The sequence below is a fragment of the Staurois parvus genome, unplaced genomic scaffold, assembly GCF_062004578.1.
Source record: "Staurois parvus isolate SC_StPar_1 unplaced genomic scaffold, SC_StPar_1.0 ptg000353l, whole genome shotgun sequence".
In the NCBI taxonomy this organism is placed as follows: domain Eukaryota; kingdom Metazoa; phylum Chordata; class Amphibia; order Anura; family Ranidae; genus Staurois; species Staurois parvus.
This window is the reverse complement of record NW_028318149.1, coordinates 1338390-1353420: the sequence shown is the minus strand read 5'-3', so window position 1 is coordinate 1353420 and position 15031 is coordinate 1338390. Positions and strand designations below refer to the sequence as shown.

Genomic DNA, 15031 nt, shown 5'->3' with positions numbered 1-15031 from the left:
ACACGTGGGGCCTTCTACATTGGCAAAACAAAATGCCAATTTTGGAGGATCAAGGACCATATATACTACATAAAAAATAATAAATTATCTACACCAATTGGTAGACATTTAAACAGAAGCATGATACTAATGTGATTAAATTTGCTGCTTTGGAATGTATCTGTCAGGAATGGACTTGCCAATAGTGGTGGGACTCACCTGCCTTGTGGGCTGCAGTACCAGGGCTGGCCAGCGGGTGCTCTCAACAACCAGAGGTTCACTTCGGCAATTAGCCATCACCTGGGGCTGATTGCAGGTGGTGTATTTAAGGGATGGCCAGACCTGCAGTCTGTGCCTTGAGCGGAGGAATGACTTTTTGCCACCATTTAGTGCAGACCAGGTAGACTCCCTGGTATGGTTATTAGAGGATGATGTGGATTGCTTCTTGGAGCATTATGCTGCATGTTCACAACAGGTATTAAGGGATTGTATAAACGCAGTGCAGTCTTTGACCAGACAGGCTTTGTGTAGGCTGAGCTTTGTTCAACCCATACTGCAGACATGGTCAGACTTGTTGCACCCAGCCTCAGTCAGCTTACAATGTCATTCCTCCACTCAAGGCACAGACTGCAGGTCTGGCCATCCCTTAAATACACCACCTGCAATCAGCCCCAGGTGATGGCTAATTGCCGAAGTGAACCTCTGGTTGTTGAGAGCACCCGCTGGCCAGCCCTGGTACTGCAGCCCACAAGGCAGGTGAGTCCCACCACTATTGGCAGGTCCATTCCTGACAGTATCCCAATTCAAGGAGTGGGGATTTTGATAAATGTATCCTTCGATGTGAATCTAGGTGGATTTTTCTCTTTAAGGCCACACAACCACCTGGTCTAAATGATTCTTTAATCATTTTTGTGGCGACATCTTGATCACAGAACATGATATAATTCTTCTGTAGGTGGATACTAGAGTGCTCATTTCATAAAAGTTAGGTGATTTGATCTACAGTGGATATAAAACGTCTACACACCCCTGTTAAAATCTCAGGTTTCTGTAATGTAAAAATATGAGACAAAGATAAATCATTTCAGAACTTTTTCCACCTTTACTGTAACCTATACATTGTATAACTTAGTTGAACAACAAACTGAAAGGTGGTGAGAAGTAAAAATAAAAAACTAAAATAATGTGGTTGGATCCCTAAATTTTGCTCTACTCATATGTGATATTTTAATGATTTTGTAATAAACCTATTGATTTTGATACTGTGGTCCCGTGGTGTGCCAATAAAGTCCGGTCATATGTTAGAGGTCAACAGGGTGATTTGCATTCCCCCTGCCTGGCCTCGTTTGTTTTAAGTGTGTAGAAAATGCCCTAACACAGTTCTCCCATACAACTGTATATTAACCGCTTCCCGCCCAGCCTATCGAAAAATGACAGCCAGGTAGGAGCTCTCCCATTCTGGGTGGACGTCATATGATGTCCTCCCAGGATCAGGCCACGGTGTGGATGACAGATCAGAGTACCAGATCGCTGCCAGTACCTTGTGATTGCTGTGACAAATCACAGCAGATCACATGAAAATTGTCCATTGTGGATGTTGATCTCTGTGATTGGTGATAGTGATCACATGGTACAGACAGGGTCGATTACAGCCTATCTGTACCATGTGATTATCTGTGGCCAATCACAGCTAATCAAACCAGAAAGCACTGAATGAATTGATTTCATTCAGAAAAAAATGGTTGTGGATATCAGTGATTTTCACCGTTTTAAGTGATCATAGTGTGTAAAAAAAAAAAAAAAAAAAATCCTCACCACCTCCCCAGAAAGTACAGTGTTACTGTGGTAACACTGTATTGCTCTGGTCACAGTATGTTAAAAGCAAATAGTAAAAAAAATTTAAAGAAATTATTAAATTTGTTTTTTTAAATACTGTCACCAGTCAGTGTCCCTGATCAGTTAATACACCAGTTATAAGATGATGCTGTTCTGTAATGGTGAAACTATGTTATATATATAAAAAAAAAAATTGTGTAAAGAACTATTTTTTAAAATGTCTTCATTTTACAAAAAATTGGGACAAAAATGACAACTTAAAAAACTCGCCATGCCTCTTACTAAATACCTCAGATTGTCTACTTTCCAAAAAGGGGTACTTTAGGGGGTATTTATACTGTCCTGACATTTTGGGGCCTCAAGAAATGAGATCCATCAGTACATCAGGACTGATTAATTTCCTGATATATATCTCCAAGGTTGTGGACTCTAACTTTCCTACAAATTAAATATACACTGATCTGGGTTATTTTCACTTAAGAAATGTAGCAGAATGCATTTTGGCCTAAATTTATGAAGAAAGATTATTTATTTGCAAAATTTTATAACAAACATAGAAACAAAATTTTTTAAATTTAATTTTTAACCATTTTTTTTAGTTTATTTAGCAAAAAATAAAAATCCAGTGGTGATTAAATACCACCAAAAGAAAGCTCTATGTGTGTGAAAAAAAAATGATAAAAATGAAGTTTGGGTACAGTGTTGCATGACCGCACAATTGTCATTCAAAGTGTGACAGTGCTGAAAGCTGAAAATTGGTCTGGGCAGGAAGGGGGTATAAGTGCCTGGTATTGAACTAGTTAAATAACACTGACACATCAGAAATTACATGGCCATTTTTTTATTATTTGTAATATTTGTAATATGAGCCAGTAATGAAAAACAGAATCATAAATAACATTAATTACAAATTCTGAAACCTTTGAGGAAGCCAACCTGGGACCTGAATGGAAACAAACATATAATTTATGCTTTTGCACACAGATGGCTTCACATTTATCCTGTTTTGCTTTGTGACACATAATGGGATATACTGTATTGCAGTACTCCCAAAAACCAAGACAATAAATCTACATATCCCTTATTTAAATCAGATCAAGACCTTTTCTGAGGAACCATTAAAACGTGTTTTTTTTTTTAAATGCATCTATCAACTTGGAATGGATGGGTGCTTGTCTAATCAGCAGGGATCAAGGTATTTATGATAAAACTGTATTAAAATTCATCTATGCCATAATTTTAGTGGTTGATCAGTAAGAGTATTGACATCCTGATTTGGAGTTTTCATTTTGGCTTATTGTTGCAAAAAATGTACAATATAACTGGAAAAAGGATTTTTCCTCTTTTTTTATACATATTTTGTCAGTGCAAGCTAATATTTTTAAGACACAACAGGATATTCCTTGAGAACATCTTTTTCTCCATACAAGAATGAAGTGTGTGTGAACATGGATACAACGGGTAAAATAGATATTGAACACGTCACCATTTTTCTCAGTAAATATATTTGTAAAGGTGCTATTGACATGAAATTTTCACGTTGGTAACAACCCATGCAATCCATACGTACAAAGAAACCAAAACAAATAAGTTCAGAAATTGAGTTATGTGTAATAAAATGGAATGACACAGGGAAAAAGTATTGAACACATGAAGAAAGGGAGGTGCAAAAAGACATGGAAAGCCAAGACACCAGCTGAAATCTATCAGTAATTAGAAAGCAATCCTGCCCCTTGTCAGTGAAAATTAATATCAGTTGGTTCAGTCTCAACTGATGGCCTATAAAAAGGTATCTCAATACCAAGGTGTCACACAAGAAACATCTAATGATGGGTAAAAGCAAAGAGCTCTCTCAAAACCTTTGCAACCTTATTGTTGCAAAACATACTGAAGGCACTGGTTACAGAAAAATTTCTAGACTTCTGAATGTTCCACTGAGCACTGTTGGGGCCATAATCTGGAAGTGGAAAGAACATCATTGCACCATAAACCAGCATGACCAGGTGCTCCTCACAAGATTTCTGACAGAGGAGTGAAAAGAATTATCAGAAGAGTTGTCCAATAGCCAAGGACCACTTGTGGAGAGCTCCAAAGACCTGGAATTAGCAGGTACAATTGTGTCAAAGAAAACAATAAGCAATGCACTCAACCACTATGGCCTGTATGCACGCTCACCATGCAAGACTCCATTGCTGAAGAAAAAGCATGTTGAAACTCGTTTAAAGTTTGTTGCACAACATTTAGACAAGCCTGTGAAATACTGGGAGAAAATAGTCTGGTCAGATGAGACCGAAATTTAACTTTTTGGATGCCATGATACACACTATGTTTGGAGGTCAAATGGCACTGCACATCATCCCAAAAAACACCATACCAACAATGAAGTTTGGAGTTGGGAACCTCATGGTGTGGGGCTGTTTTCAGCATATGGTACTGGCAAACTTCATATAATTGAAGGAAGGATGAATGGAAAAATGTACCAAGACATAAACATCTGCTGCCATCTACCAGGATGATGAAGAAGAAATGAAAGTGGACATTTCAGCAAGACAATGATCCCAGACACAAAGCCAAGGAAACTCTCAATTGGTTTAAAAAAAAAGCTGCTAGAATGGCCCAGCCAATCACCAGACTTGAATCCAATAGAAAATCTATGAAAAGAACAAAATATCAGAGTTCATAGAAGAGGCCCACAGAACCTTCAAAATGTGAAGACTGTGTGGAAGAATGGGCCAAAATCATACCTGAGCAATGCATGCAACTAATTTCTCCATACAGGAGGAGTCTTGAAGCTGTCATTACCAACAAAGGATTTTTTTGAGAAGTAGTAAATACATTTTAGTTAGCCTGTTCAATACTTTTTCCCGGTGTCATTCCATTTTATTAATCATATAACAATATGAATGAGTCCCCACCTTATAAGATCCCCACTCTATACTTAGTGGCAAACAAATCTTGGGAAATAAATATCCAAAAATTACAAATATACAAGTAAATAAATAACATTAAATAAAAAAATGAAATAAATAAAGTCCTTTTCACAAATATAGTAAAATTAATACCCAGTGTCATTAAAATCCAAAATTATAAGTAAATAAAGCAATGTCCAGACTCCAACTTGATAGTCCTTTAAAGATGTTGAGCCCTTCCTCTGGCTCCCAAGAGGTTGGAGAATGCCTCAAAGAAAAACAAACTCACAATAGTGTATTACCTCAATAACAATACTCCATATCACTCTATATTTAGTGCAAAAAATGTGCAAAAGACAAAAAAATTTTTTTTGTGAAATAAACCAACGCTGTGCAAAATCAGTGATGTGCTTCACTCTGTGCCAAACACAACTCCAGTGATGTGTCACCTCTACTGAAATCAGCAAATATACCCTTACCAGAAATCATAAGATAAAACGCCTTGTAAAGCAATAGAAGGTATCAGCAGAAACGCTTCTTCTCCTCTCCTCTACTCCTGAAGCTTTCCACTTTTATTACCTTCCCATCATGGTCCCACATGAGCCTTGCCCAGATCTCATAAAGATTCCTCCAAATCATATATAGGTGAAAAGCAATAATATAATAGTATAATACCGTTTGGAAAATGGAACAATACCTTTTAATCAATCTGCTTACATCAGACAAATAAAAACAAGCGTAGTAAGTGTATTCCCAGTTCAAAGGGTTACCAGGCAGCTTCCAGGTGGATTTCTCTGCGGTTTCCAAACTCTAAGATGGCCGCCGTACCACTTCCGGTTCCTGCTATACGTCCGACGTCACTTCCTTTGACGCGTTTCGTCACATCCAGGACTTAGCCATAAAGCTTTCCTTTATGACTAAGTCCCGGATGTGACAAAACACGTCAAAGGAAGTGACGTCGTACGTATACCAAGAACCGGAAGTGGTACAGTGGCCATCTTAGAGTTTGGAAACCGCAGAGAAATCCACCTGGAAGCTGCCTGGTAACCCTTTGAACTGGGAATACACTTACTACGCTTGTTTTTATTTGTCTGATGTAAGCAGATTGATTAAAAGGTATTGTTCCATTTTCCAAAGGGTGTTATACTATTATATTATTGCTTTTCACCTATATACGATTTGGAGGAATCTTTATGAGATCTGGGCAAGGCTCATGTGGGACCATGATGGGAAGGTAATAAAAGTGGAAAGCTTCAGGAGTAGAGGAGAGGAGAAGAAGCATTTCTGCTGATACCTTCTATTGCTTTACAAGGCGTTTTATCTTATGATTTCTGGTAAGGGTATATTTGCTGATTTCAGTAGAGGTGACACATCACTGGAGTTGTGTTTGGCACAGAGTGAAGCACATCACCGATTTTGCACAGCGTTGGTTTATTTCACAAAAAAAAATTTTTTGTCTTTTGCACATTTTTTTGCACTAAATATAGAGTGATATGGAATATTGTTATTGAGGTAATACACTATTGTGAGTTTGTTTTTCTTTGAGGCATTCTCCAACCTCTTGGGAGCCAGAGGAAGGGCTCAACATCTTTAAAGGACTATCAAGTTGGAGTCTGGACATTGCTTTATTTATTTATAATTTTGGATTTTAATGACACTGGGTATTAATTTCACTATATTTGTGAAAAGGACTTTATTTATTTCATTTTTTTATTTAATGGTATTTATTTACTTGTATATTTGTAATTTTTGGAGATTTATTTCCCAAGATTTGTTTGCCACTAAGTATAGGGTGGGGATCTTATAAGGTGGGGACTCATTCATATTGTTATATGATTACTCACACTTGCAAGGGTGAAAGTTTTTTATGAATATTGGGATAGCTTAGTAGATTTATTGGGTACCGTATTTCACTCTTTATATTCCATTTTATTACATATACCTTGTTTCTGAACTTGTTTTGTTTTTTATATGTATGGATTTCATGGGCTGTTACCGACATGTGGTGAAAATTTCATGTGAATAGCACCTTTAGAAATTTACTTACTGAGAAAAATGGTGACGTGTTCAATACTTATTTTACCCGCTGTATATTGTCAGGCAATTATGAGTACCGAACCTGAAAAGGGAGAAATATCAGTAAGCCTTGAGCCCATGTCACACGAGTGACTTTGCTGTTAGCGATCCCAAAGAGACCGAATAGTGGGCAAAATGTTGCCAGCGTCAGGATTGCCCATGCGACATCTGAAAAAGTAGAGTTAGGTGAGCAATGGTGCATAAGAGCCCATAACAGAATTTATCCATAAAAAAAAATGCTCCATGCTTGAAGAGCATATGGTCATTCAAAACATTGTAGATGAGCGTTTGGTTAGTCATATTAACTAAATGCAAAATATGCTTTATGGTCTTTTAAACACCTGGGTTTTTTATACTGACTTTGCTATACAAAACCTTTCATACACATACTTTTAAAAAATAGTGAATATATTCTGGAGATGCATCATTAGTGCATCAGTACAAAATGCATTAGGTGTGAACGATGCCTTAGGGTCCCACTTATAATGCAATGGTATGGCCTTATCACAGCAATACTGCACATTATCAAACAGTGTGCTTTACAAATGTTCTGTATGCTCTACAGGCTGTATGTTCCACTGAAAATAATGAAATAAAGCTAGAAGTTGGAAAGCACAGACACTTGACCTGTCAAGACATGTAAATGTCCTCAGGCATTGTCAGGCAGTAAGAATTCCATAGGACACCTCAGGCATCTGCAGTGATGAATGGCTCGTAAAATGAAGATTGTGGTGTGGATTGAAGACTGTGGTACCAGGTGTTAAGTGGTATCTGCCCTCTAATATACAGGCTCCTAAGTACAGTAGATTATAAAATCTAGACAGACAAAGCATGCATTATTTTTTAAGTAGCAGGGCTTTAGCACGTTCAATCTTCTCTGCTGCAACAGAATCAGCAGCTGAATTGCATTTTGACAAGACCAAGTTCATTTCATTTTCATTTTTATGTTCAATAGCAGCTTCCGCAGCTTTTTCCAAATCTCTGTTTAAATAAAAAAAAAAGCAGAAGGGGTAATAATAAAGTCATGACTGGATGCACAGCATGCCATTGCATCAATAAACGTATAGTGCTGTAACAAACTGAACTCAGCTGTTCTCTCCTGCAGGGCCTTACCTGTTCCTCGCTCCAGCGCTGCACAGTCTTCCCGCGCTGGCTTCTGTGACAGCCGGGTGCCCACTGCGCATGTGCTGCGCTTTGTGAATGATCCGGTGTCTTCTGGGACACATGACAGGTCCCAGAAGGCGCCGGGCCATTCACAAAGCGCAGCACTTCTCGCGCATGCGCAGTGGGCACCCGGCTGTCACAGAAGCCGGCCTGGGAAGAAGGAAGGAAGGACAACTCCGCGGAAGTGGGAGCGGGTACCTGTCAAATTCAGGTACCCGCTCCCCCTCCCTCCCCAAAGGTCAGCAGTCTCTGGTCATTCCCTGCACTGTCTGCAGTCTCTGGTCATTCCCTGCAGTCTCTGGTCATCCCCTGTACTATGTCTGCAGTCTCTGGTCATCCCCTGTACTGTCTGCAGTCTTTGGTCATCCCCTGTACTGTGTCCGCAGTCTCTGGCCATCCCCTGTACTGTGTCCGCAGTCTCTGGTCATCCACTGCACTGTGTCCGCAGTCTCTGGTCATCTCCTGCACTGTGTCCGCAGTCTCTGGTCATCTCCTACACTGTGTCCGCAGTCTCTGGTCATCTCCTGTACTGTGTCCGCAGTCTCTGGTCATCTCCTGTACTGTGTCCGCAGTCTCTGGTCATCTCCTGTACTGTGTCCACAGTCTCTGGTCATCCCCTGTACTGTGTCTGCAGTCCATTGGTTCAGAATATTTTTTTTTCTTGTTTTTCCCCTCTAAAACCTAGGTGCATCTAATGGTCAGGTGCGTCTTATGGAGCGAAAAATACGGTATTTCATATGTGTAGCTGTATGCCTGGAGTTCAGTATGATCAGAAGACCAGGTGGCGAGCTTACACAGCTCTGCTACAGAGGCTTGAAGCCCAAATGACCAGGAAACTTCCACCAATCTGTTGGGGAGTGAAGCTCCACTTTAAAAACATTTTTCCATTTTTATCGATGTAATTTTCTATACGTTATATAATATAAAGGCGTACCAAAAAGAACAGCGTAAATAAATTTACATTATTTTCACCAGTTTATTAGACTGAGACATATTCCCATAATAGTTAGTCTGGCTGAAAAAAGACAAAAGTCTATCCAGTTCAACCATTAAAAAAACAACAACTTTATAATCCTATACCCACAGGTGATCCAGAGGAAGGCAGAAAAAAACCCAGCAAAGCATGATCCAATTTGCTCCTGCAGGGAAAAACATTCCTTCCTGATCCCTCGAGAGACACTCGGATATTCCCTAGATCAACTTTACCTATAAATGTTAGTATCCAGTTATATTCTGTGTATCTAAGAAACAATCCAGGCCTTTTTTAAAGCAATCCACTGAGCTGGCCAGAACCAACTCTTGAGGGAATCTATTTCACATTTTCACAGCTCTCACTGTGAAGAAACCTTTCCGTGTTTGGAGATTAAATTTCTTTTCCTCCATAAAGAGGTCCCCCTTGTCCTCTGTGATGACCTCAGGGTGAAAACTCTACACCGAGTTCACTATATGAACCACTGAATTATTTATACATAAGAACAGAACATGCAGCGCTGTTAAAAATCAATCATACATGTAGAAAATAATACATTATAAGAAGAGTGATAAGGCGACCGCTGCTAAGTAATGGCCCATCAAAATGTTCATAAATTGCAATGACATAAATATCTCCAATGAGAGTGTTCTTGTGGTACACAGTGCACAATATCACAATGAAGTGGTGAACAAATTGGTGACTTCCGTGACCATATTCCTCCCACCGAAATGAGTGTAGATTGCACTAACCAGAAAGCGCAATAGAAATGCGCATTTGAGTATTAACCAACTCCTGGTCATCCGTCTATTTAAGCGGGATCACTGGGAGGGTCATCAGGCTAGCATCCGCTGGGCAGAATATCCTAACCACAGGATCTCCAGATGTCAGGGGGTGTACACTCGTCTCACCAGCAGGGGGAGATTAATCGTTCCCAGTGTGGCCACCAGATGGTCCCCAAACAAACCTTGAAAAAGGGGGGGGCTCGCAAAAAACGAGCCAGAGCGACAAGAAGATCCAATAGTGTAGTACTTTTATTAGCCACAAGAGTAAAAGAACAAAACAGTAGATATGCTACTCACATGATATAGTAAGCAGCTGTGTATGGGGAATACCAGGAATCATCAAAAGAAGGCAAAGGCAAAGGCCGCCGGCCGTCCACAGGGGCCGTGCGGTGTGACGTCACAGAGTATGAGGCAATTGTGGCGCAACTCCCTAGGGACGGCCGGCGGCCATTGCCTTCCCCATACACAGCTGCTTACTATATCATGTGAGTAGCATATCTACTGTTTTGTTCTTTTACTCTTGTGGCTAATAAAAGTACTACACTATTGGATCTTCTTGTCGCTCTGGCTCGTTTTTTGCGAGCCCCCCCCTTTTTCAAGGTTTGTTTGGGGACCATCTGGTGGCCACACTGGGAACGATTAATCTCCCCCTGCTGGTGAGACGAGTGTACACCCCCTGACATCTGGAGATCCTGTGGTTAGGATATTCTGCCCAGCGGATGCTAGCCTGATGACCCTCCCAGTGATCCAGCTTAAATAGACGGATGACCAGGAGTTGGTTAATACTCAAATGCGCATTTCTATTGCGCTTTCTGGTTAGTGCAATCTACACTCATTTCGGTGGGAGGAATATGGTCACGGAAGTCACCAATTTGTTCACCACTTCATTGTGATATTGTGCACTGTGTACCACAAGAACACTCTCATTGGAGATATTTATGTCATTGCAATTTATGAACATTTTGATGGGCCATTACTTAGCAGCGGTCACCTTATCACTCTTCTTATAATGTATTATTTTCTACATGTATGATTGATTTTTAACAGCGCTGCATGTTCTGTTCATATTTATTATTAGAGGCTTTTGGTGTTTGCCTTTCATGCATGTCGCTTTCTGTACTTTGTCCAGCGCTCGTTTCATTTCTGTCTCGATGTATTTATACATGTTGATCATATCCCCCCTTAATCTCCTCTTCTCAAGAGACAATAAATTCAGTTCCTCTAATCTTTCCTCATAGCTGAGCTCCTCCATGCCTCTTATCAGTTTGGTTGCCCTTCTCTGTACTTTCTCCAGTTCCCCAATGTTCTTTTTGTGAATTGATGCCCAAAACTGAACTGCATATTCCAGATGAGGTCTTACTAATGATTTGTACAGGGTAATATGATATCTCTCTCTCTGGAGTCTATACCTCTTTTAATACAAGAGAGGATTTTGCTTGTTTTAAAAACAGCAGCTTGGCATTGCATGCCATTATTAAGCTTGTGATCTACCAGAACCCCCAGATCCTTCTCCACCATTGATTCCCCCAGTTGTACTCCCCCTAGTATGTATGATGCATGCATATTCTTAGCCCCCAAGTGCATAACTTTACATTTATTAACAATAAACCTCATTTGCCACATAGTTGCCCAATTAAACAGTGCACTGAGGTCAGCTTGTAAATTGAAGACATCCTGTAAGGCCGTTATTCCACTGCATAGCTTGGTGTCATCTGCAAAGACTGAAATGGGATTGTTAATCCCAGAGCCTATATTGTTTATAAAAAAGTAAGGGTCCCAACAATGAACCTTGGGGTACACCACTGACAACCCTACTCTTTGAATACGATCTTTTAGCCAGTTTTCTATCCATTTACATATCGATTTGTCCAAGCCCGTAGATTTTACCATACACATTAGCCGTGTGTGGGGAACTGTGCAGGCTAATTCCCCTGCTTAGAGGCACATATGCAATAAAGGAATCTTATGCAAACATTGCAAAGCTAAACTTGTTGACACAGTAAAAATACAAGACCCAGGATTTCTGACTTGCTCTTCCTTTACTAGCTAGCAATCAAAAACTAGCTGCACGCCTCAGAATGCCAGAGACTGCCAAGAAATTAGCATTTTCAAAAAGAAAATACATCTGAGGAAACCACATCTTAATTAGGGTAAGTTCTTCCAACTATTATGGCTACTGCTCTTGTACCCAAGTTAATGCGCATATAAAAGAGTGGTTGACTAGGTATGTTTATTTGGCAGCCTGTGTCAAAAATATTTTCCCATTATTTCTTCCTCTGCAACCACAGAAACAATTTATCCAAACATTGTGGTGAGTTCTGTTAAGCAAGCTAGAGATTATATGGCATGGGGTGGAAGGAAAGAAAATTGCTTGATTCCCCCATCAACACAGTCAGTGTTGATGGGGGAATCCTGTAAGCAGCAATATAAGCCTTCCCTTGTGGCAGAACACAATGACCACTGCTGACAGCCATAGCCACCGGCAGTAGTCACATGCAAAAAACTGACAGGCTGGTTGTACTGAAGTCGATTGATGGAACAGCTTCAGTACAACCAGCTTGTCCATAGATGGATTGAATTTCAATCCATCTATGGCTGGCTTAAGACAACTTCATCATACCTTATTTGAAACTAGAAGAAATAAACAACAAATAAAATGATAAAAATAAAAAAATTGGGTTATGTGCTCCTAATGTATATACTTTCCCAATGATCTTACCCAGTTAAAAGAAGAGCCTTGACCCTCTGTTCAGGGTTTACACGAGCAACATATTTCTTTGCTTCTGACTTGTTTTTTTCTTTTATACATATTTCAACAAATGGCTGAAAGAAATAAATACGTTTTTTGTTAGCATCCTAGGAGTTTGGACGCATTTTCTTTAGCTCTGCTGAACAGGTCTCACTGATTTTCTTGCCAACCTTCTAAGCTTTGCTACTTCAATCAAGACTTTGCTACACTGCTTTTTTTTTCCTTGGTAATGTCCACCTTGATTCATTACTGTACTTTTGATTGAGCTAGTCTCTACATAGCAGCTATGCAGATCAGCAACTCTGGAGATTGCACTTGGACCCAGGTGGACTAGACATATTGGCACTGAGCTCTATATTGTGCTTCTTTCTAGAACTGAGTGTACTGTGCTAGTTCAGGGGCTCTGCATCCTCCTACTGCAGAATGAAAACTACTCCTACAAGCTTTATATGTGCTCTGCTGAACACTGATAGAAGTCACAAGACTGCTCTAACTGCTGATGAGAAAAGTTATTTATCAGTTAATATTTACTAAAATAATTGCATTTTCATGTAGTGTGTACTGTAGGAGACAAGATATAATGAATGCAGGGTCCTGGGTTTAGTAACAGTGTCCCTCGCTCTTCAAAAGGTTGAACGCCCCTACTATAAAAGGTGGGTGGAAGTATTTCTGCTCAACCATTCGGTAGTATGTTTTGAAGCACCAGTGGGCTTCTGAGGTATCTTCAGCCATGTCTGTCCCCTCTTTTAAGAATTTAAATTGCTTGCTCTACTTAAAATAAATACCACCAAAATAAAGTTTCATCTGTCTCAAAAAAAATGCTAAAAAATTCATATGGGTACAGTGTTGCATGACCACGCAATTGTCATTCAAAGTGTGATAGTGCTGAAAGCTGAAAATTGGCCTGGACAGGAAGGGGGAAAAGTGTCCGGACTTGAAGTGGTTAATGTAATCTGTTATATAGTGCCATTTTATTTTTGCAGGCTAGCTAATGAGTGTGCTGGGAAATCTTCTGTTTGTTTGTACTGTGCAAAGACCTTTCATGTGCACCTCACTTCAAAAGCTAGTTATAAAGTAGGGTGGTTGCCATTCTTGTATAGCTTGCTTGATGGATATGGAATGGGGACACATTCAACTGTCAGTGTGCTCTTGTTGGGCTTCTAATGTGTCCCTGCACCTTTGAGGAGGAATGGACTTGTTCCAGGTATACCTGCCCTTTATTTGCTCATTGCTACATATGCTCCAACTTAGAGATTCTCACATTTAACAGTTAGGCCGATCATAGACGGAAACCAAATGAAAATTCATGGTCGCTCGTTTTTCACCTCATTAGTGTGCCAGCTGCAATACACAATTTTCGTGTCACAAGCGAAAGTGCCTGATCCAACATGCTGGATTTTGTTTTGACAAATGATGGCACAATCATATGCACCATTTTCAATCCACAGAACATTCCATTTTTTGACTCGTCTATGGCTGGCCTTAGGACCACACTTCACAGATGAGCCTGGTCAAGGCAGTGCAGATTCCACATATACAGTATTTGCAAAAATGTGCAACTAATAATGTAAATTGTTAGACAGTGCAATTTTTTTTGCAGGCTAGCTGGGAAGTGTGCTGTGGAATGTTCTGTTGGTTTTTACTACACTCTATCCAAGACCCACCCATCATGGATTCCCCCCTGGGTGGTCCACAACTGGGGAATCCTCAGGGGACCCCCAGCCCACTAAAAACTGCTCCTGCCCTTTTCCTGCTTTTACTATGTTTTTTTACTATTTCACTGTTTATGTGTGTCTCAAATGAGTTGTAAACAGGGGCGGACTGACAACTCATGGGGCCCCAGGCAATAGGGGATCATGGGGACCCTGTGTCCTTGCTCACACTCAAAAAAGCCTATAAAAAAGGTACCAGGGACATTTCATGGGGCCCCATACTGACCCCGGGCCCTCGGGCAGTGCAAATTCCATGCCTTACTCCAAATATACATCTGTAAACTGTAACATGGGCACAAAACCACCCTTGAAAATGTTCAATAAAATTATTATGGTAAACAATAAAACAGTGTCAGAATTACCCTTCTTAATATGCGTTTTGTAGGTAATCCTGTCAGAGAGATTTCCCAAAACTTTCTTTACTGACAGAAAGTGAGGGGAGAAAATTCTAAATGGCAATGAAAACTTGACAGAGGCTCTAACCCTTCCTCGTTCTATTGAAAGCTAAATAAAACATCTGGATTTGAAATGTAACCTTTTTATGAGGCTTAGAATTTGTAAACTAATAACACATAGCAAGTGAAAGCAATTACCAAGTATCCTATAGGAGATTTTTTACTTTTTGAAAAGTTCTCCAACTCTTCCCAATCATTCTTCTCTGCCAGCGCAGTTAATTTCAGCCACCAGTACCTGAGGAAACAGACATATGTTATCTTCATCTAACCAGAAAAAAAAGCTGATAAATACCTAATGCTCTAGTGAAGATAGAGAATAGATAAAGTTAAACCTGGAATCTATAGGATTTTTTTTCATCACCGTAATAGGTCATTTCCAAATAAAGAAAACAAACC

The 15031-nt window shown here is 39.9% G+C and overlaps 1 protein-coding gene across 1 annotated transcript in view; it reads right to left on the bottom strand.

Moving 5' to 3' along the window:
* Positions 1–6507: 6507 nt before the first annotated feature.
* VPS16 (VPS16 core subunit of CORVET and HOPS complexes) overlaps positions 6508–15031 on the bottom strand; it is a 205314-nt gene continuing 196790 nt past the window's right edge. Inside the window, exons 22-24 of the mRNA XM_089684706.1 lie at positions 14774–14870; positions 12439–12542; positions 6508–7781 (exon numbers count right to left, since the gene is read on the bottom strand). Coding sequence (XP_089540832.1) covers positions 7637–7781; positions 12439–12542; positions 14774–14870 — 346 coding nt within the window. The 3' untranslated portion in view covers positions 6508–7636. The remainder of the gene's footprint in view (positions 7782–12438; positions 12543–14773; positions 14871–15031) is intronic.